General features: G+C 39.7%; 1 protein-coding gene across 9 annotated transcripts in view; it reads right to left on the minus strand.

The window, feature by feature from the left end:
- Positions 1-984: 984 nt before the first annotated feature.
- KLHL32 (kelch like family member 32) overlaps positions 985-24,312 on the minus strand; it is a 126,696-nt gene continuing 103,368 nt past the window's right edge. For 3 of the 9 annotated variants that reach the window (XM_062571005.1, XM_062571007.1, XM_062571009.1), the window contains 5 exons: positions 16,486-17,212; positions 8,321-8,379; positions 5,658-5,850; positions 4,045-4,139; positions 985-2,203 (listed from right to left, as the gene is read on the minus strand). In XM_062571005.1, the coding sequence (XP_062426989.1) occupies positions 2,042-2,203; positions 4,045-4,139; positions 5,658-5,850; positions 8,321-8,379; positions 16,486-17,212 (1,236 nt within the window). In that variant the 3' untranslated portion in view covers positions 985-2,041. The other 6 variants (XM_062571006.1, XM_062571014.1, XM_062571012.1 and 3 more) reach the window with 6 other exon arrangements.

The following is a 24,312-nucleotide window of genomic DNA, read 5'->3' on the forward strand; positions in this document are numbered from 1 at the left end:
AGCACACTGTGCTTTACAAAAGCTAAGAAATTAAATCTCCCACCAACCGCAAAATAGGAAGTATAACGACAGTTTCTACACGTGGAGCCAAAGCTAATCACTCACCTGATGTGGTACCTACTACACGAGGCTCAAAGCCCCAAGGCACTCTAAACTTGATTATTTAACCATCCTCCTTCCAAAAACACGATGTCAGATGTGTTTGCGTCCCTCCAAGTCGCACGTAAGTACCCAGGCTGGGCCCCGCATCCCACACAGAGCAACGCTCAGATTTCTCAAGTGTAAATGGCTCATGAGGAGAAATGGCCCTTGCATGCAGATTTCCAGGAGATCAAAGGAATTAAAACTAAAAAGATTGGTGATGAATAGCCTGTGTAGTGCTCTGTACAGTTAGAGAAAAGTACTGCCTAGACACAGATTTGTTTTATGTGCAGAAGGAGAAAACAGTACTCAAGTAAGCGTGCCAGGTGAAGCCTGGGTAGCTGGGACGCTGTGCTATATAACCACGGGCTATCGAGAATATTCAGCAAAACACCTTCTAACCTGAAAATTATTGAAAAAGGTGAGATTCCCTGAGGACACTGCCACGCCAAAGACTCAAATGGTAGGAAGTGATAAAAAAAAGTTCTCCTCGATCACTAAACAGACCCTTAAACATTCATTTGATCTAGAAACACTGCTCACTGGCTAAGTCAAAACTGTTCCTGTCCAGCAAGCTCAGGCTATTACTGTGGCATAGTCTGCAAGTGGCATTTCCATGAGTGTCAGTAGAAATTTCCTAAGTCTGCTCAGATACCACAGGGGCAAGGAACAGATCAGCAGGTAAAGCAGAGAAGTGCACTGTACCTGTAAATCATAAATAGAGAAAGATTTAATTATGTACTTCATTAATATTTACAAACACTGAGGTTGCTGTTCAGATATGTAAATTTGTGACGAAAATAAGAGACAGGGGCTGCAGTAGCCAAGCAAAGCCAAACTATAACAGGTTAAGAGTTTTTATTCTGCATTGACATATGCCTGGAGTATGGCACGGAGACTCACTATATAAACTGAAAGAATAAATAAATAAATATTGACATTGTTATACACCTGTTTAGCCTCTAGAGACCAATGATTTGTGGGACCATATGCTGGACAAAATGAGACTGTTCGTTGATAATTGTAAATGTGGTGACCCTTTGCAAAATGGATATTAAAAATATTAAGTAAATGGCACATTTTAATTATACAGTAAAGAGGCTGTTCTCCACCATTAAAAGACTGCAGCTGTCAGGCAGAATTGATCATATGACAGAAGGTAACATTTATTTGATAGTAGACCTTGGTAAATGACATCCCGAATGATCTTTAGATTCTCAAACACATTCAGTTCAGACTTCGATCTAACCACAAAGCTTCAGAGTCTTTGTCATTCAGCTGAGATAATTTTTAGATGTGTTCCTCATATATTACAGGGCTTGTTTGTTTTTTTTTTGTTTTTGTTTTTGTTTTAATCTGCTTTGCAGTATTTAAATTTCAAATGAAGTATTATTAGATGAGAAACCGTAAATGATGGAGTTTGGAACTGGTAGTCAACACATTTGTTATTCTTTTTGCCAAAGGTATCAAGTAAGTTGCATAATTACCATAGTATTATATCATCTTTGTCAACATAAACACTGCTTTCTATCATCTTCAAAAAGTGCCACTGGTGAACTACTGAACGTGCAGACTCCAAAGAGCAGCAGCCCAGGGAGGAGCTGAGAGCGTTCGCAATGCTGTTCAGAGTGCATTAGGAGACAAGTAGCAAGTAGTCACCAGCAGAAATGCCAAATGGTCCTGCGTATATGCTTCTAATCTGAGGCAGAGGAGAGAAACTGCAGACAGTTTTTGTAGTTTGCTTCTTGCCTATTGTGATCTGACTTTAAGGACAGATGTGTGAAGGTAAAGCGGCAGCCCACATGGATTGATTCTTTTTGTTGATCCAAAGACACTCTTCTATATGGAATTTGATTTTTCCCCCTCCACTTTTGATTTTACAAAGTCCACATGCCTTGTGTCACATTGTGCCAATCCTGTGGTGAGGCACTTGCAGAGTCTGAAGGTTGGGGCATGTGAAATAGGGAGCTGGAAGAAAGCATGCTGCTATTCCATTGGAAGCAAAAGGGAGTGTAGGCCCATAAAATACCTCTTCTCTCCCTTCCTTGCTAACATCCAGCACCTGCAGGTCAAAGTGTAAAAAATATTTCAAGGATCACAAAAAAATCTGAAACAAAACTGCTGGCACATACTGCATAAATGTACTATTAATCCCAACAGAAAGGCAGTTTCAGATCACTTTTACACTGTATTTATAGATCTAGTGATTTATTCCTGTCCTTATCACCCAAATCTTATCCTAGCCACCACTTAATAGCAGATACTGACACCTGATCGTGCTTCCTGGCAGTAGAATGTGCAACCATGCAAGTAGAGTGCTCTGCACAGAAATGCTAAACCATTACCACAAAGTATGAATCATTTGTCAACATGGTATATAGAGGAGCAAGAGAGCTCCACTGAAGTTGGAAAGGCCAAATGAATGACTTCAAGTAAATGAAGACATATGGAAAAAAGTGCTTTTTTCTTCCAAAGGAGAGAGCAAATTCAAATTTGATGAATTTGAAGATAAAAGGGCTAGTTTTACTGGTTAAAGCCAGGCACAATGCCAACAACTAGAAGGGAAGGAGGCAGCACATGCAGCTCTGCCAAAGCACTTGTTATACTTCTCTTCCCTTTAATGCTGAGACTGTCTTGGGCAGGCTGCCAGTTCACAGACAGTTTGGGGATGTGGACAAAAGTCCATTTTCAAAGAAGATCCCAGGATCACTTGTCACTAAGCAGTATTTAAACCTAGGGGAAACAATTCTGTGAAGTACCTGCTGATTATAAGTGAGTGTGTGTGGAATACCATCTACCACCTTGATACCGTGCTATGTATTACTGTACTAGGTATTTATGCAATTTATTATTACTATATTACGTATTTTAGCTACTGTTTTCATCCAAGCCAGTCTGAATGAATTTTTCTAGTTACAACTTTTGGGTACTGTAGCCAACAACTTAGAAAAATGCAATTATACTATAACAAGAACATAGTTTTAACTGTTTATCTTGCATGGTCTATTGTTTACAAACTCATGCTAACCAGTGCTCATTATTAGATCAGCAGCTCAGCATTTAATACATTCCTTTATTAGGCTAAGCCTAACTTGTATCCTTGTTGGACAGTTTGGAGGTTAAATCCTAAAATCCTTTTTTGGAAGCTAATGAAAATTTTGTCTATCATCAACAGAAGTGTAGAGTGAGGTGTAAAGAGGTTCTGCCTCTAACTGCCCAGCTGGTCACCAGTGGAAGGCTGTGCTGAAGATTTCCTTCACTCAGAAAAAAAAGCAGAAAGACAAAAATTCATATTCATGTATGGGAATATCTGAAAGCTACGGAGCTGCAGGTCAGCTGCTATCATACAAAATGAGAGCAGAAGAGTTTACTGGACAACCTATTAGCTACAACAGGGATCAAAAAAACTTCCCTTCAAGCTCTGAAGCAGTAAGCATTAGGGCAGATTGTAGGTTGACTGAACTTTGTCAAAGGACAATCCGTTAAGTCTGGCTGCTCTTCAGAAATACAACTTGGAGAAAAACACAAACACACGAAACGCTGAAAACTGAGTCCCAGGCCCCAGGCCCCATCCATTTCTGCAGCTTTTTTACCTTTGAACTTTACTGTGCAACTTGAGAATATATACCCATTCTTTTACCCAAATCTTCTCACAGGAGAGATTCCTCAGTCCTATATTACCAGAAGATCTTATTTAGAAAAATTACACCTGATGACTGATCTGGAAATCTTTTTAATATCCACAATGTTTCCTCTGTGTGTTTCTGAAGATTCAGCGACTGCATAAGAAACATCTTTAATCTCTCCACTTCACACACATTTTCATTTTTGAATAACCTCTGCACAAGAAATATCCTTGAAAAATTATTGGCAAAGACTTTAAAAGAAACCTAAATCACACACCTGGATACACGCCAAAGGCTCATTTGTCCAAATCGAATAGCCGCCAACTAAATATATTCTACCATTGTGGACAGCAACTCCAGACTCATTTTGACCTACAGTAAAAAAGAAAATAGAAATAGAAACCACTTTCAATGTTTAATTAACCCTTTTAACACTGAATGCAAATGCAAACACATTTGGCTGCAACTTGAGTATTTCAGAATTCAGAACCTGCAACAATTAAGGTGAAGTGCAAGAGCTGTTCTTCGCTATCTGCAGCAGCACAGTATGGGGCCGCCCAGAGAGATACCACAGACGAGCCAGGTCACAGATACGGATAAACTAAGGCTGTGCAGGGGACCATCTGCTGTCTTCTCGATGGCACTGTTTTTTAACACATCTATCTCCTAGCTGATAGGCAAGCTCCCCACATGCCTCTCAGCTACTATCACAGGCGCACACTTAAACAGACACGTCAGCCAAGACAGCCGAACTTCCCTCACCTCCTGCCCAGCCCTGCTCAGCCCCCCCTCTCCAACACACCCTTCTACAGGTGCACGTATAGTGAAAACTGCAGGAGTGTCTGGGTAAAGCTCTTTCCCACAGCAGCAGTCTCCTTAATAAATCCGGAAGTTTTGAAGGATGGTTTTGAAGCCTTGAACCGCACAGTGCAACAGGCGCATTTGCTGCCTGCTGTGGTACTCTCAAGGTGCAGGTTGCAGGGACAACCCACCAGGTCAGCTGTGACAACAGACTATTACCCCACTGCATTCAGCAGGAAGGATCAGCTCCAGAATGAGGGTGCCTGTAGCACTAGGGCTCCTCCATTCACAAGTCAGAAGCTTTCTCTCTCAAAGGCTGTCAATCCCTCCAGACAATGAAACAATTAAATGAAGAGCAAAAGAAATGCAAAAAAAAAAAAAAAATACTTGTTTGATAGCATATAACTCTTCCTTTTTAATCCACGCTCCTCTCCTCAGTGAACATGAAGTTTCTCTGATGACCTGATTCAGAAAACAAGCAATCCTTTTCCACACCCCAGAGATTAGTGCCAGCCAGCCTAGTGTAGTATCTTAAAAAACAAAGTTGCTACTAGAGCAGCTTTTAAACCTACTGGGAGGAAAATGAGATAACGTGACTGTCTTATCTGTCAGACATCGATTCCTCCGACATGGAGCACCTATTTCAGCTAAGTTTCCAGCCATGCTGGGCTTCTAGTTAAGCTCCTACATTTTTTATATCCTTTCCAGTGGTAGATCTTGGAAGTGAATGCAAGGCCAAATGAAAGAGGATGAAAAGTGCAGGAGCCTCAGTTCTAGGACTCCAATAACAGTCTGCACTGAAACTTTTTGGCAGACAAAACTGTTACTATGACAGTGCCAAATCTGCTGAAGAAGAGAACAGCCCCAACATTAATGCTGTCCTGTCCTAAAAACGCATCCTCTGCTGCAAAGCTACTATTGGTGTTACTCAACAGTCTGTTGACAGATCACAGCCCCTAAATCAGAGGCAGCTGCAGTGAAGTCATGGAGTTTTAAATACTGTAGGCATCTAAAGGTGTCAGGGGTGGGGGGGAGATGCTTTACTGTAATAACAATGTTGAGTTTCCTGGTTTTGTACACAGTACTTGCCTGTCAACAGGTTGAAGCTGCAGCGTGTCCACTGGTCAGTGTCTATGTTGTAGGAGTCTATGTGCCGAACCAGGATCCGATCATTGTTGTAGTCCAGGTCATTCCCACCCAACACATACAGTTTCCTTTGCACAGCAGCCATGGAGTGATACACTCTCCTCTGTAACATTGGGCTACGGCTTAGCCACTTATTCTGGAAATGAAAAGACCAAACTGGTCTCAGCAGTGCTTGGAGATATGCATATACTAGTGGTACAGTAATATTAGCAGGTATCGTGCTTAGCAATCACAAGTGTGTATACTTGTGCTAAACATATGCTAAACATGCATGCTGGTTATAGCACTGACTAGATATATTTGACTTTCTACACTAATTTCATAGTTCTCACATTTAAATTTATTAATTTATTAGTATTTCTAGTTCTCTGTTTTTCTGTTTATCTCATCAGATTTCAAAGCTTATTTTTTCTTTATAATTCAGCAGTAAATCCTCCTTAAGCAAGAGTATTATGCTTCAAGCAAAAATAAAATTTTAAATGTCTCCTTTGTATACAGTACTAAAATTATCTGGACCAGCTAGCTGTGTTATGAGAGAAGAGAGATTCTTCTACCTTTCGTTATTCAGAAGCTTATTTGATCTTATCCTTGGGGAGCGAAGCAACAGGGAAAAATCATTTCCTAAAGAATCTTTTCAAATGATTCATGTATTTGGTTTAATGCTAACCCTTTATTTTTGGGCATCTACAAAGCAATATCCCTTTGCATATCTTCCCCCCTGGTTAACAACATTCCAGAGTTCCACTTTTTGAAGAAAAGGAAGAGGGAACAAGGAAGCAGAGCGATTAAAACACAGCATTTTAAATTTAAGAAAGCCATTGCTCCTGCTATGCTTAAACAAATCAGACTACCCAGCAACTTACAAAGATTAATATACTTAAGTGGACGAAGTTAAAGTCTGTGAGGAAATTCCTTGTGTTATGTTTGCTATCACTTGGGGTAACTCGAGAGCCCCTAATAATACTGCCTTTTAACCCCCCTAACGTATAGCTATACATTTCAGTGTGTAATAGCTGGATATTAGGCATTAATGTTTGCATTAGCAGTCCAGTCTCTTAACACAAGACTATAGACACCATCTGCTTTGCAAAGCCTGCCTGCATCCCCTGATTATATCTTTAGCTTCCTCCACTGCAGTGCCTGCCAGGTGAGCCGCAAAGCACTGCAAAGGCAAAGAAACAGAGGGGCCTGCTGGGGTCACTCCTAATAAGCCGGCGTGTGAATACTAATCAGTGGTGGGGAAGCAGAGGTCACCCCAGCCGGCTTGCTGGCAGGTAGCTGTGTGCTCTGTGGCAGATGGCAGGCATTATCGACTCGCCACAAAGGCCTCGCGCAGAAGCGAGCGCGAGCGCTGAATGATGGAGTTATTGAGATTCTGTGCAAGATGCAAGCAGATGTGATGGTTTCCAGTACCCACCGTAAACAATATGCCAGCAGAATTTTTAAAAAGAGCATGTGTGTGCAAACACGAAGCAGACCTCATTTGAAGAATGCTAGCGCACACTTCCTCTTTAACTCTTTACCCGTCAGGCTGGGCTTCTGGCCGTCGGCGCTGGGCGCTGAAGGAGCCCTGCTGCTGGTATTTTGGGGTGCAACTTTCAATGCTATGTCAGCAAGGGAAGAATCAAAGGGAAACACCCACAAAAGAGAGATGGATCTAAAGGAGAGAGTCCCTCTCAAAAGCAAAATAAGATTGCTAACTGTAATTACTATGTGCTTGGATTTAGGACAGAATCAGCGTTGGTATATTTGACGCATAAAATTGTTCCTGAAAAACAAAGAGCCAGGTTTGCCATTGCTTGCTTTCTGCTTCAGGACCCGTATGTGATCTACCTCATAAAGTCAACGGGAGCCACACAGACATGTCTGCTGGCAGAATGTGGTTCCAAATAAAGCCCTCAGAGCCCCTATCCTGCAATCAGAAAAGTCTACGCTCTTCCAGGTGGGCATAAATGTGACTATGCAACTCTGATTTCAAGCTTAGGACTTTTATTTCCTAATGCAAGCAGGAGGGCATAACCATGCCCTAATCCTCTGAAATGGTTACTGAGCCATGCTAACCTAATGAAAACACATACATAATGTATGAAATAATCCCTCAGAGATACTTCAGGTGCTTGGGAAATGAAATGATAGGCACCCTGGCAGTCAGTGGAATAAGTCACTGACAGGTAGTATAGTCCTGAAAGTGTGCAGGAAACAAAAACCCTACATATATAGAAGCTTTTATGCAATTTCAAAGCAGAAATGCCAATGAAAACAAGCACTTTTGTGACACTGACTTTGACTGTATGTTGCTCAAGGCTTTGTTGCCAGGGATTACAGAAAAATGAACAAGCAAAATAAACACTGATAAATATAGGAAATTTAAAGCACTTTTCTATATTTCATCTAAGATATTTCTAACATCCAAAGGCTTCAGAATACTGAAAACAGCAGGGTCTCCATTACTCCATTAAAAACACGTATCAGTAGGAAGTGAGTGTAAAATACTACCAATTCAAATGGGCATCGTTTTTAACCTTACAAAATCATTTGAGGTATTTGCAAATAGACGTGTTTTAAGCAAAACAAATGAGAAAAACACATACAACACAGACACCCACCTGCTTAGGATCATAGACCATGAGCCTGTTTTGATACTGTGCAGTATTTGTTACTCCTCCTATGGAAAAGTTTACACAGGTTACATTTTTTTACATTAACAAAACCATGACTCAGATCGTGTATAGCAAAATAACCAACCCTAGAATTCATTTGCTGACACTGTTACACTGAATATTACCAGCTACACTTACTACACTTTTTAATCTGCTTAAGAGGAAGTAAGTAGCACATTTGTCAAAAATCTAGTGACATAAAATAGCAACAACCACCCCCCCCCAAATTAGAAAAAGAGAAAGAGATGGTTTTGCATCATAGAGAAGGAAGGGGTCAGAGCAGAGCTGCACTGATGAGAGATGCCAGAGTCAGCTGGAAAACACAGTGCAACTCTTTGAGCAACTGCATTCATGTATGTATGTGAAAGAAATTCTGTAGTTGGCCTATATTACCGAGGGAGCATCTCCTGGCTTAGCTGTAGACTTCTGCTGGGAGGTTCCTCCACAATGATCAGAAACAACAACAATTGTCTGGACACAATTGGCACAGCTAAGGCACTCTGGTAGCCACACGTCAGTGAAAACCAGAATGGCAAATTAGCTTTTTATATTACAGTTTTATCATCTTGTGTCAAAGATGGACAAAATCTACTGAGAAAGAAAAGAATTTAATCTGTTATTATACTCTTCCATGCTTCTCTTATGCAAGGATGTCCTCTGTTTCAGAGAGAGCAGCTGCAGAGCTGCTTGAATTCCTGCTGGCTGTGCTATGGTCACCAGCTGGCTGGTGATCAGTTCTTCCTTCTTTTACCCACAAGCAGCCTTCACATGTCTCCGTGCCAGGGAATCCTCCCTTTGCCACCTACCGCTCAGTGTAACACTTTTGTTTGGAGCTGGTTTTGAAGGGAGTCTCCCATCTCTCAGGCATCACTTCAGTTTGTGCAGTGGTATTGGTGGTCATGACCCAGACCCTTCCTGGAGGAAGCTAAACCCAAAGCTCCACTCCAGAAGTGCACCAGATACGTTCCAGCTCCTAATGGGGGAACCAGGGTGTGAACCAAGAACTGGTCTTTTGGACAGCTTTGAACCAGCTGAGTGCTGGGTACATTCAGTCCAGGGGACCAAAGTAAAAACCCTGGAGTGTAGATACCATAAATACAGAGCACTCAGCACCAATGCTGCAACTGCTGATCTGCTCCTATCGGGCTGAATACTGAATATTGGTGCTAAACTGGTGCACCCTCCAATCACGCCAATATGAGGCTGAAAATCTGATCAGTGGATAGCAAAAACTAAAGACAATTTATTCTCTCTGCAGCAGCAGGGAGGAATAGCAGTGGTTATTCGTATGCTTCGCTACAAGCACCAACCATTACTAGGGGCCCTACACGGGGACGGTAGCGGAAGCCTCCAGTTCAAAAAAAGCTTACAGGCTAAAAAAATACTGTATCCAATATGTAGCCTTTCCAGAGTGTTTCCATCACATTATCACACGCACAGTCCACCACAGCACCTGTAAATTACACGTGCAACACAACGCATTGGAAAGCAAATGATCGTTCCCATTTCTAATCTCACGACACGTTATTTGTCTCTACAGTGCTGCGCAGTGTTAGTGGTCATCAGTTATAAATACAAAACAACCTTTTTCTGATTTGTTTTGTAATTTCATTTCTTTCACACTGCTATTTTCACTCCTAGAATAATGTTTAAAAATGAGACATCAGATGAGTATTTTGAAAAATAAAAAATCATAGTTATTTGGTTGATTACCTCCAGAATGTGAGGAGACACATGTGTACAGAAGACACACTAGCAACACGATGCCGTGTCTGTTATTCTCATTAAGAAAGAACACCTGATTTTTGGGGGGAGAGACAGGAAGCAAGAAGAGAAAGAATGGAGCTGCTTCCTAGTAAAACAATGAAATAATCAAATAAGCAAAATTATTTTCCTCCCTTCACAAAGAGCCCCTCATATCAAGTACACAGCTTACATTTCTTCCTCTGCAATATTGCTCATCTGTGGTGTTTTATCATTACATTCCCTTCACATATCGCTCTTCACTTTTAGATTAATCTGCCAAAATGAGATGCTAAGGATTTGCATACAGATTTGACTACACAAAAATAGATCTGGAATTAATAACAGTCTCTATATGTTTTAATTTCTTCTAGACTGGAGTACCCTTGCCTCCAGCAGTATTCTTGGCTTTGAAAGTCATCAAGCTGATTTGTCTGCTCTTAGGTTATGATGCCACATGCTGCTACACTGTCCCCTGCAATCAAAGTGCTTGCAGAGATAGATTCCATGCCTTCCCCTAACAAGTATATTTTATAGATTGGCAGTTTTGATCTCCCCTCCCCAGGGGGATAATCTGCATCTTAACAGGTTTCTATAGATACATCTGTCATTAAATATGCCATCTTATATCTGCATCAATTTTCAAACTCAAGTTCCTCCTAACTTTGAAGTGCTATAGCGAAAGTTTAAAAATTTCTGCCAAAATTCATATTTAACAAGTCTGTAATGTCCTCTTGAACTACTCCTTTAAAAATACTTCAGGCAGCTGGGAGAGGGCAAAAGAGGAGTAATATGTCTCTTAACAAATAGGATAAGGAAAAATAAAAATTTAAACGGTATCAAAAATACTTTCCACTCAGAAGAAAAAATGGAATAATCCTGAGATGATTTCTTAAACTTCTATACAGTGCTCTCTATAAGAAAAGAAGGGGAGAGGTAATGCTAACAGCACTTGCTAAGAAGTACTTAAAAAATAAAATACATGTTATTAAACTTGATGTCAAGCAATAGCAGCTAATGTGGTAGTATCCCATCAGTTAAGAGAAAAAAATCTCTCGGTAAATGCCAACAAAATTTACAGTTTGTCAGTGCTGACTGGAGGTTATAAGCCAAGGGCAACAACTGTATCATGCATTGACACAAGCAGTTTGCCTGGAGGTCCTCAAGTTTCAGGGAGACCAGGAGCGCCCTCAGGACAAGCCTGTGTCTTTCCTGTTCTTACAGGAGTGAGGACACCATCAGAGAGAGTCCAAATAGCATCAAACCTGTGGGCTCACTGAAGTTTTTATGCTGCCACAAGCACGATCACTTACTCTCTGTGCAGACAACTAAAGTGTAAAGCAAGAGATAAAGCCCTGCTTTCTACCTGAGCCCTCCAAAAGTCAAAAATTCACTTCTGCTGCTACAGTGCCCTTCTACCTGGAGAAATTCTTGGAAAGGTCTGAGATCCATCTTATTCCCCCCCAACCTCCACCCCTCATACGTCAAATCCCCAAACAGTTCTCAAACTGAACTAAAAATGACCTTCAATAAAGACAGCTCCAAAAATAGAAGGGTGAGAGGCAGCAGCTGTAATACAATTTTCCCAATTGGAAATTTGTAATCCATATTTATAATGTGTCCTAGTAAGACCCACATATGACTTGAGAAATCTAATCCCATCCAAATCCCAGAGAAAATATCACAACTCTCTCCGAAGTCCCCAAGTGCTAGGTTGTGCACATGAATCTGAGTTTGCTGGGAGATGTGTAAAACTACATGTTGGCAAAGAGCTCCCATGTGTATTCCTTCCAGCAAATACACGGAATATATAGAACTCAGGAAATGCGCCCTTAGGTACTCAGTGCTATTTTAAAATAGAAATCTCTCCTCTCTCTCCTGTCTGTGTGCTAAACATAAGATAATCGTTCCTCAGCATGCCAACCCACTGCCTTCAGTCAACCCAGATGCAGTGAGGACAGGTGAATTAGAGCATATTCCTCTAGGTAACAAATCCCCTGGAAAAAAGCAACGGCAGCTCCAATTGCAATCTAACTGCCAACAAAAGGGGCACCAGTCCGAGATGAAAAACGAAAATCATAAAAAAATTGATGTTTACATTCAATTTAAGAAGAAACAAGGACATCAGATCCATAATGTCAGTGCTTTACAGGTGGTGTGAGACCTGCATTTCTTATTCAAAGTTGATAGTAATAATGAAAAAAAAGCTCTTCCAAATATGGACTGAGAATGGGTCACAGGGACAATTTCTAGCTATGTGTTAAGCTCACGATAATTTCCACGCCAGTTGCACCACAAAAGTTGACTTTGTTAGATACTGCACATTCCTATTTATTCCAGATCTCTTTTTCAAGCAACAATTTTACAGCAATGAAATACTTTTCACTGTAATCACTTGCAAGTGATGAATATTTCTCTGAGATACGTGATCTCTATTATCTCATTGGTCAAAATCGCCACTATTAGGGGAAAAAAAACCTCAACGATCAAATAATAATAAAAAAAGAATTAAAGAAGAAAAAGCTACTTAATAAGAAGCAACTGTGCAGAGTTGCTCTGTTTCACCCCCAGCAAAGCTGAGTTTTCACGTGTATGTGATTTTTAGCTGACACACTTCAGGTCATGCTACTCAGACCTCTCTGAAATAACAGCATAATAGTTTGCTTCAGACAATACTTTTCATGTGCTAATCTCTTAAGCACTTTACATGGAAGGGAAGCCTTGTGATCCCCAGCTGCAGATGTAGAAATGGCACAGAGCTGGACTGCCTGGTAGAGGTTCCCCTACCCTCTCTGCGCGCCACTGTCTCCGCATGCCCTGCACCTACATAAAAGGAGAAAGCCTAACCCACGTAGAAAGGTAGGTGTCCCGATCTGCAAGGGGCACTGTATGGGGGTGAAGGGAAACGTGCACAGTTCACGTTCTCACTCTTATGGCAAGCATTTCCCTGCATTTATAGGAAGTGATTGTTAGTAATGTTGAACTCCAAAGGGTTTCGTGTACTTTGCCTCTACTCACTTGCATACTTCTCTTCTCAAGCATGTGGTACACGGTTCATTTGTGAAATGGGTCACAGTGTCAGATGTTAACTGGGGCCTGTAAAATTCAGCTTTTTATAAAATTTCAAAACCATCTGCCCAATGCTGTACTGTCAATACAGAAAACTTCTTTTAATGAATTCTCATCCCCTTTTAAAATTAAAACATGATGGCACAAATATAAAATTGTCTTCCAGAATATACGGAGCTTGGAAAACTTGAGAGCTGCATCTGCCTTCTGCTGCCCAAAGGATAAGACTACTTCCAAAGTGCAAAACTACCCCTGAACCCTCTGAGAAGTAAAAACCCCCCAAGGGTGGTGGCAGCTTAGCGGTCCCTCCGTCACCTGAAACACCGGCCACCGGTCTCCTACTTTCAATGTACGCGTGCCCTTGTACAGTGCTTGTTTATCAGACTTCCCTTCCCGGCTTCCTTCGCCATGATTTTATGCTCTATTACTTTTGACTCCTTCTCATATTTGTCCCAAAGGAGCAGCAAAATAAAGCTGACAATGAATCCCAACAACAGTAATAGCAAACCCGCAAGTCCAGTCAGCTTTTGATCAGCAAAGCCTTTCGAAGACAGCGGGCCGCGGCAGGGGCACTCGCGCTCTGCCTGTACACTAAGTAAACGGTCAGGGTGCAGGTCATGCTTTGGCGATTCTCTCCACAAATACAGGGGCTAGAAACTTACATTATCACTATTTAATTTATTCACTTATAAGAAACTGGACAAATTCTCACAGTTATTTTGCCAGTTGGTTGTATCAGATAGACTTTAAAGAGCTCTTGCTGACGACCCACAAAAAGGAGCAGGAATACTGCTCAGACGCGTCTCGAGCTCAGAACACTTTTCTAATTATTTAATTTTAGGCCACATCTTCAAAATTAGGTTTTCTCCTGCATTACTGATTACTCTTATTCTAACACCTTTTATTTGATGGTGGAAGAGTGTATTTTTTCAGCAATGACTACTGATATTTTGGAACAGTAAAACATCTCTGTACTATTCCCTTATCCCTGAATGTACATGTAGAAAGAGCTGGTTTCTGGCCTTAAGCAATTAATTAATAATAGAACGCTAGCTACAGTTATTGCGTCTCCACCTACTTTATTTTTAAAATAACTACTTTCAATAAGTATAACCCACTTTTCAATCTGTTAGTACATAATTCAGATCAATACCATACCGAAGTATTGCATGACCTGCTCTCATAACTCATATTAAACTGTCAGAATCTAGCAACTCAAAACTGCTGAGCATTTTCTCAAACTGGCAAAAACTATATGAAATATAAGAGAACAGTCCTGTCTAGCTCATTCTACTGTCAAAATATTACTCCTTACAGTGACTGTTATATGCCATCCGTTTTACAACAGAAGCTTTGCTAGTAGTATTTTCAAATATAAATGGAACAGTATTGATTGAATATTTTTTGTTGCTTTGCCCAGTTGTGAGCAGATCATCCACTTACTTCTTCCCCTGATTCTACAGTTGCACATCCTTGAACACAGTATCACACTGGTTCATTACATAAATGCAGACACACAGACATACATGCATTTTGCTTATGTAACTAAGTACAATTTTTGCTTTCCCAGCACACCTGGAAAGATTAAATGTATTCTGCAACCAACCCCACATGTGATTTCAAAAATCTCAATCAAATACTTCCTTGCTCCTTTTCATTAAAGAAAAATTAAAATTAAAAAATATATTTTTTTCATGTATTAGAACAAGGACCACACTCTGATGAGTGTCTCTAGTGCTCTTTCAGTGTTTTTATACAAATCTGTTTAATACAATTTATAAAAAGCTCCTTTCTCATTAATAACTGTCAAATGTAAACCATGGTGGTGGGGGAATCAAGACACAGCAACAGTAGCATGTGGAAAGGTGCTCTGAATTGCTCCTTAGAGGCTCTTATCTCATCTCTTTCCACTGTCAAAATAGGGAAGGTCTGAACGCACCCACCTGTATACTGAAAGCAGAACTTGTGTTTCTGTATCATCACCTGGGTCTCAAAGTACCCTGTGCACGCACTCCAGGGCTACCAGATAGCATGAACTCTACTAGACTTCTTCGATGTCAGCTGTTAACACAAAGTGCCTGTCAGGGATCTTTGCGACTCCGTGCATTCTGTGATGCCTTTAATTCCAAAGCCATTATTCATGATTTTAGTGCATATGTATAAAAACAGAGACCTGCTACTTTCTCGCCAATGCCTGGGAAGCCACTCTCACTTGGCACTTAATCCATATGGGCAGAAAGATACATCTGCGAGGAGCTCCACTAACCTCAATGACACACGCTGACAGGCAGAGTCAAGGCTTAAGCAGCTAATTTCTTCTTTCATTCACATACCATCTTTTCACCAGAGGGATCCCAGACCATATTAAAATCCCCAGAGGGTTTCTACAGTGAAGATGGCAATCACTGCACATTTTCTTCAAGGGTTAGACTCACTTACTCACTAACTTCCTTGATAAATATTACAACTTTATAACTTTCCATGACACATTCCTTACTAAAAAGAATTTTTTTCCTGTCTCTCAAATCTTAAGTAGACAGCATTGACCTTTTTCCAAAAAAAACTAATGCCAGAGAAAACAATACAAAGATTGATGACACAATGTCCTCAACTCCTATTAATGTGCACATATAAAATAAAAAGTATATCAGATAGAGTTGCAAATGACATGCTATGTTAAAATTACAAAGCCTTTACTTTCATCTGTCTGTGCCATAATGTTACAATTTCATCCAGGCAGTCCTGTGCACAAAGCTGTACAGGATGCCCAGCAAAGGCCATCTTAGCCTGTACCAACATACGCTACATTAAGTGGGAGCAGTTTATACACCTGCCTTCAGGTCTTGGATCCACACAAGCCTACGAGCAGTTAATTCACCATTTCACTGTCAGGAATAAATGCATGATACTAGATCACACCACAGAAACTGGGTTTTGTTTTTTTGTTGTTCTTTTTAGCAAGCACACAGAATTTACAAGCCTACATTTGTCAAAAAGTAGGTTATCATTTTCATTCATTGTGATTTATGAATGGTGATTGGAGGTAGCACATATGGTATATGTAACTTAGAAATACAAAGATATTTAGTAGACATAAATTATATTGTATGTGTGTGTAATACTTCTACACTTCTAACCAGGCTTGATGATTATATGCATTCAAGCTTAAATTCTTTGAAATACCAATCTCCTAAGACAAAAGTTATTCTGACTTATAGACTAAAATAGATCTATTAGTTTCACTGGAGACAATATTTTGTATTTTGTTAGTACCTCAAATTGTGTGAAACGTTTTCTACCTGATATCCAAAGAAGACCATCCACCACATATCCTGCATGGCATGAAAGGGATCGGTCAAAGGACTGTACAAAGGTCCACTTATTCTTCTTGGGGCAATAACGTTCCACGGTAGGTAAAACTTGTCGCAATTCATTTCTGCCCCCTACTGCATAAAGGTACTCGTCCACTGCTCCGAGTACAAAGTGCTCCCGACAGTTCTTCATTGGAGCTATCTCAGCCCACGAATTAGTGCGGGGGTCGTATCGACAGGCAGTTCTCACGGCACAACTGCGCCCCGTGGAGTGCTCTGCCTCTCCTCCAGCTACAAAAAGAAAGTCTCCCATCACAGCAACACAGTGGTGGCTTCTCCCTATGGGCATAGGTGCCAGCTCACTCCAGTTTGCAATCCCTGCCATGTGAACGTTCTCTTGATCTACTGGATTGAAGTATCGCAGTTCCTTCACTTTACAGATTTCACGTTTTTTCCCACCGATAATGTAAAGAGTGTCTGACTGGAAGCGAGGTCTTGTCCTTTTGGTTTGCCAAACTGGCTGTGCATAGACGCTCTGGTGGTAAGCCAAGGCCTCGTTAACGAGTGCAGTTGCAGTTTCACTAGCTTGGACAAGAGGATGAGAAAGAGCTACAGTATGCAATGTATCCACATCCATAAGGCCAAAGCGGACATACTGGAGAAGTTCATCCATGTACTGGTAACGACAGTTGTGTTCCAGCCACCTCACAGCTAGCTAAAAGGGTGGGGGGAAGGAAGGGAAAAATAAAACACACACACACAAAAACGATTATCTGTACACCATTCTAACAAAATTTGGTCTTTTGAAAGCTGTTTTTGCATTCTAAGAACAACTGTATACTTGCCTTAGAAGCAATATCAATCAGTACAAGAAGTATTTGTGAATGCACGAATCAACATAAAAGGTACACTTTAAAACTCCATCTATTATATATATAAAAGCATTGTCTTTTATTATTCCCTCCCCAAATTACAAATTTTCACAGTATTAATAACAGACTGTAATACTGCTATGCAATACTCCTGCTGTGCAAACTGTTATAGATGCTTTAGGAAACCACAACATCCAGGAATCAAGCTGCTGAAGCACTATTATAAATATAGAGACTATGTAATCATTGAAGACCACAGGCACACCAGAAAGAAAATAAGTAAAATTATGGTTAGATGATTAGAAAGAAAAGGCTTTTTTTCTGTTCCATCTTGCATTCCATTTATGACAAAATATTGAAGGAATATAACAAATAATACTGAATCCCTCTATTTTCTTACATTTCCATTTATTTTAATCATAAAATGGGGTGATGTTTAAAAGGACTAGGAATTAGAGAAGAGAGAAGCAGAGAAGGAGTTCTGCTTGCTTGGGACTGGAAGGGAGAGGAAGAGGAGAAGAAGAGTCTGAAACCAATCAGCAATTGTAACTGGTACCAACAGCCAAAAATAAACACATTTTTTAAATCACATAAAGCACATCGAATCCAGCCAAGTTTATGAGGAGACCAGGAAGGGATCTATCTCCAAACCATTTCAAGAAATGTATAAATTATTCTTGAAAATCTCTATTGATGAAGATCCCTTAACCTCCTCAGGAAATCTATGTGCATTCTTGGTTGTCCTCTTGGATATCTAACCTATGCAGGAGCACCAAACCTTACAACTTTTTGTCCAATTTTCCACTGCACCTTTGGGTTTATACTCCAGAGCACAGGAAACCCTAGTCCCTCTTCGAATCTCCTTTGAATTTGATGATTGCTGCATTCTGTCCATACAAGATGAAAAACAGTTTGTTGCCTTCCATTTCTCCTCCACCTCTGATGTATTTGAAGATGCCTGCTGCAGTTGCCCTTTCTCTGAATGAAAAAGTCTCATTTATTCACTCTCTCTCAGGTTACATTTCATAAGCCCCTGAACTTCTGTTGCTCGGCTCATAGCTCTCTCTTGCTGAAAGAAAATGCCCCCTCTTCCTTGATATTTGTTGCTCAAAATTGGGTAGAATCTTCCTCTTAAGGCTATAGTAGTGGAAAATAGATTAGAAGGATCTCTTTGATCACAACTAGCGATACCACTCCTGTTTGTACATCACTACTATTTGAGACTTACTTTGTCAATGCACTATCATACTGCTGATTCATGTTTAAGCTTACATCTACTCGTGCCACATTTTTTCCTGCAGAACTTCCACAAAGTGCAGTGCTTCTGTTATTACCGAGCTGTCTACCATTTACTTTACACCACTGCCTCAAACTGTCAAGATCATTCTGAATTCTAATTTTATTTTGAAAGTGCTTGAGTATCATTCCACTTTCTGACGGTCTGAAAATATAAAACCCATAGAATTCTATCATCCAAGACAATAACAAAATATTGAATAATTTTGGATGAGGACAGGCTCCTCTCTCTGATACATCCTTCATCCTGACAAAGATGGAGCAGAAGTTTCTTGCTACACATTAACAACAGTTTTGTCTAAAACTTATTGCCCTGCATTGCTCATAAGAACGTCACATGAAACAGCTTGACAAGGCTTTTGTCTTGCTCAGGGCTTTTTTACACTCACAGTGTATCAAACCTATTGCTTCTCCTGTATTCTGTAAGAGAAGGATCATGACAAACTACAAACACTGTTTAATTAAGATGAATTTGGAACGCTTTTTTCTTCTCTGTGCTATTCAACCCCTGCAAAACAAAGAATCAACGAAGAGCATCAAAAATTGCAACAGCAGGTTCAGCAAGTTATATGAAGTATTGTGTTTCAGTATGCATTAAGCTATACTTATTTATACACGCTGGTAAACAAAGAGTTAATTAAATACATTTAAAAGTGCTTATGGACTTGAAATCATTGAGGATTATAATCACATGTTCTAAAACCTACCAAATATACATGTCTAATCGTCTTCATCATGATGAAGACACCAATTGAATTCATAGTGACTGATACGTGGGTTGCTATATTGAAGAAGAATTTACAAAAAGTGAGTACTTTATCTGTCATCACTCTAGTCCAACAGATCAGTGTTTCTTTCACTTACAGTCCATGTCATCACTCATACCTAGAACATCATAGTACAGGTGTCACCTGTACTATATATGACAAAGATTACAGACACACATTAAAAGACACACATTGCTGCAATCAGGTTTTGGTAATTTCAAGGCTTTTAAGGTAATGTCTGTTAGTATCTTAGAACTTCACTCCTCCTCTTCCTCCTCCTCCCTCAATAAATACTGTATAAACACACAAACAACACTACCTTCATATCTTTCACAGACACACTATCTGCATTTATTTTGCATATGGGGATGTGTGAAGAGTTTCAGCAGAAGAGATGGACATCTCCATTACAAGACACATTCTCTGCTGCATGAAGTTTGGCAAAAGCAACTTGGTTCATGCTGAGTTTGGTCTGTATTGAAAACATTTGTGGAGCTGTTGTTAAAAAAGAAAGTTTCACTGGAATTGACAATGCATAGTATTTCTCTAAAACCATGAAATTTCTATAACACCACAGCAATGGTGCAGAGTGGAATAAAGATAGTGCTGGCACTGGCTGGAGATGTGTGATCTATTCCCAGTCCTGATGCAAAACTTTCTCCATCTTCTCCTGCCCTATTTCATCCCCAGCCATCTGTCCTGCTTCTTTCTTTTTATGCAAGAAAACCTTTGAATCTTTCCAAATTCAATTATTGCAACCTCCTTGGAATCCTCTAAACACATCATCTAAGATGTCTTTGGTCTATACTACTTCCACCCTTCCCTTCTAATGAGCAACTTCAACAGTAGTAGGAGGAGTAAAGTGAAACCCAGGCAATGTCTTTTGTACAGGCAGCTTCTGACTCTTACCAGACTCCAAGTGTGAGGTCAGTTTGTTGTAGAGTACTGCATTTTACTATACAAATTTAGAAGGCAGGGCTAAGAAGCCTACACATCATCTTATCACTTGTATGGGCTGTAGGTAGTTGATACTGGACAGAGAGGCTTTGCTGGCATTGAAGTTGCCCTTAAGGGAGCAACTGAGATCTGGGAATTATGATGCATGATTCCCACTGGAATCACTGGACACTGGCCAGCTGCCCTCCCACTACCACTGAACACAACTTGACTACAGTATCTTATGTGACTTACACCTGATCTTTGATTCTCGGAGGCAGAAAAAAAGTGGTATGAGTTAAAAGTTGTGTTGTTTATATCTCCTTGTCTTGCTATGATACCAATTACTATTACTTGACTTTGAATGCCATAAATTCATGTTGGAACAGTCCTTCAAAATAGTTACTAAATATTAAAGCCAAAAATGTATGCATTTATGTGTATATTCCATAGAATGCATGACTATCACCTAAACCATGACACAGAGCTATGGAGCAGGTCATATGGTTTTAGGGGCGCTCACAAACTGAGTCTCAAGACTTTCACACTTTGTGTGCAATGCAGATTGTTAAAGTGCTCTCTATCAGAATGTGGTATGGAAAAAACCTGAGCTACCATTGAGGTGAATTGAATCTCCAGTCAGTGGATGACTTGGCAGTTACTGGGAGGTAGGAGAGGGCAAAGATCAAAAGAAAATCGAGTACCAAACAAGTTTTTTGCATGTAGTAAAAACAGTCACTGATGAACTGCAAGACAGTTCTATACTTCCTTTAGTGTTAACAAGACAAAAATATCTCTCATGAATATATCATAGAAGTGCAAACTCGTATACAACATACTAGCAAATATCTGTATATTTACTCAAGGCAAATTCCCCTGCCTTTACTCAGTCTCAGTTTACTCTGTTTAATCCAGACTGAGACTGGTGCCTGCACAGGGACTCCAAAATTTATGTCACATACACACTAATCAAAGTGCCTCTCTGGCAGCAGATATTAGCCACTGCAGTCAGCATGGGCAAGATAAAGCCATTGTACACTTCTTTTCACTGCAAGGACACATTAAGACTTCTCTAAGGAAATTCCAATAACACCTGAAAGTACAACTGTGTTTAAAACACAAACAAGTAAAACCAAAGAGAATCTCCACAATTTTGAGCTTAAAAATATTTTTATCACTATTATTAATTTACAAAATAAGGAAGGACTCCTACTCTTAGTACCATATAAGCAAATGCTAATTAAACTGTTAAAAGTTTCTTTTCTTATTAATTCTAATGTGTGAGTATGAGCCCAGTACTTGTATCAACTTTAATAAATAATTTATTTTGCCATATTCATCTTCTAAACTAAGTAAATGACAAAACCTTAAAAGGACATGATTTTCACACACACTGAAAGCATCAGAGAATAGATGGAAAATATACTGTGGCATGGTTAAAGCGTACATCTAAATGTACTTGTGTATCTGACTTTGATTTTGTTGTAGTTACAACGTTTGCTTCTGCTTCCAACACAGTGCTTCAGCAGTCTAATTCACATAGCATAAGAGCATGGTTCTTCCCTCCCTGCTATTAACAGTATATATACCACATCTGGAAAAGCCACAGAGGCAGTGGAAGTCAAAGCAGAGCTAGAGGTTTCATTCCTGTTGAAGGTAGCCCTGCGGTAGGCCTGCAATAAAGAGTTACCTGTTTTTCTGGGTTACCAACTTGTAAGCAACAGACCCTGATGCATCTTCGCCTTGCCTGTTCAGTGTCCCCCAAGAATCGTTCTCACGTCACGCTGCTGGTAAACACGCTAGACCTTCACTTGGCATCGGAGGAAAGCAGAAAAGACAAGCTACCTTATCAATGCAAAAGCTTGACATACTCCTTAGAGCCAGGTTCATTTGTAAACAACTTTAAGTCACAAACTTAGTGTCATGGAAGGTTTATGTCTACAGTGCTCTGACAAAGAAAATATTGCTCTGATCCTGGACTCCACAAGAGGCAGGGGCCACGGGAACTCCAATAATGTCATTTTGGCCTGATCTTTAGTCGACACACTCATGCCAGAGCCCCACAAATTTCAAAGGAATTAGGCTTGTTCTTACCATCGAAGGTCTCTAATAATTGACATGGAGCAAACAAGGGACAGCAGTGGAAAAATTAAGTATTTCTTTTAGCAATAACAAATGAAAGGGAACATTAAAAAAAGCTTTCAAAAACAATGAATTCACACTTTCTCATTGAAACAAGTGGAATTTTCAATTAAAATAACAGAGTGAATATTCTCTTTTAGGAGAAAGCATTATTTTAAATATGGAAACAGAAGTGATAAGAAAGTTTTCTCCTAGACTGAAATCTGATATATTCAACACAAATTATCAGATTTCTGCATGATAATCTGATGGTATACCAGGGGAAGGAAAACAAACAACCAGGTCCTTTCCCCTTAAATCTCTTCTTTCAACCCAAATCTCACCCAAAACAGTCTTTCTGTACTTCGTAGTTTAAACATAAGAAAAAAAAAAAATCAAATTAGTGTCTTAAATATTTTGGAAAGTTCTGTAGATCTGCTCCTATTGATAAATAAGGCAAAAAAGTCATGAAGGTAACACAGCTACTATGAAAATCACTTTAAGGGACCTAGAGAACTTCAAAAAGCAAAACTTGGAGTTGAATAGTTCAACATTTGCTTTCAGTTTAAACTGTATTGCCACATTTTCTGTTGCAATGCAAATGTGGATTTTGACTACAAATTTGCACGTCTGATTTGGCCCCTCCTTGGAGTTTATGTAATTCAGCGAGTCTCAGATTTTCCAGACTAGAACCTCTTGCCTTAAAATCACTGTCTTATTTAATCAAACATCATCAGCACTACCCTGCCTCTTCAAATCTGATGCACAGTATCAGAACCTACGTGTGTAAACCAAGATATTTACTAAAGCTCTGAAACAAAGTCCATTGAAGCCCATGGAGTGCCTTCCACTTTTAAAATGAAAAGGGATTTCCAAAGGGCTTGAATTTGGATCTCTAAAGGGTCTGAGTACTTCTTTCTCTCCAGAGACTCTAGAGGAGGAGATGTGAATTAGGATACCAATTTAAGCATTTTACGTAAGTGAACTGGACTAAATTGGACCCTATCACCTTTTTTTTTTTTTAGGAAAAAAAAAAAGAAAAAGAAAAGAAAATGCGTGAAGAATTCCTTCTGGAAAAAAAAGACAAATTTTCAAGGCCAGAGCTGCTCATGAAAATTTTAGGAAGTAGGTATGGAAGTTAATAAGTAAGCATGTGGCACAGTGTCCAGACTATCTTCTACAATTGCATCAGTTAAGTACTACTTTATATTTGACAGCTGCATTAAAATAAGTGACTTAATCTGTACCACAGAACTTTAAAGATAGAAATCTTTTTTTTGGGGGGTGGGGGGGGGGAATTAAAAATGTGCATAAAAATAAGACTGTAATGAACTGCATGTAGAACAATCACAATTATTAGGTATTTGCATTTCTTCTGCACCTTGAGCCAAACAACTAAAAAATTATGCACAGCATTCTCTCAATCTGAACACAATAAATGTTAATAATCTCTGAATCTGCAGTTAAATGTCTTTTGCCCCAAACCCCAAAGAGAGACTTTCCATAAAGTTGTAGTACAGTGACGATGACTGTATTTGCCTTGTACCAAGCTAAAGCATATGTGCGAGGTCAGAAAATAATGCTGTGCCATCCCCCACTCTCCCTACACAGAGACATTTTAAAATTACCTGTTTGTCAGTTTTACAAATGGGTGTATATGTAAGCAGCGTCTTGTGTGCCACTGCATTAGCAAGCAGGTAAGCCTTCATTTGCACATTCTGATTTTACAATCAGAAGTAAAACATTTACTCTGTTCAGGGTGAGTTGATAAACAGGGATTTTAAATTTTCCTCTTTTTTAATGTGAAAAATGAAACAAAAATA

Source organism: Rhea pennata, chromosome 3 (genome assembly GCF_028389875.1).
Source record: "Rhea pennata isolate bPtePen1 chromosome 3, bPtePen1.pri, whole genome shotgun sequence".
In the NCBI taxonomy this organism is placed as follows: Eukaryota; Metazoa; Chordata; class Aves; order Rheiformes; family Rheidae; genus Rhea; species Rhea pennata.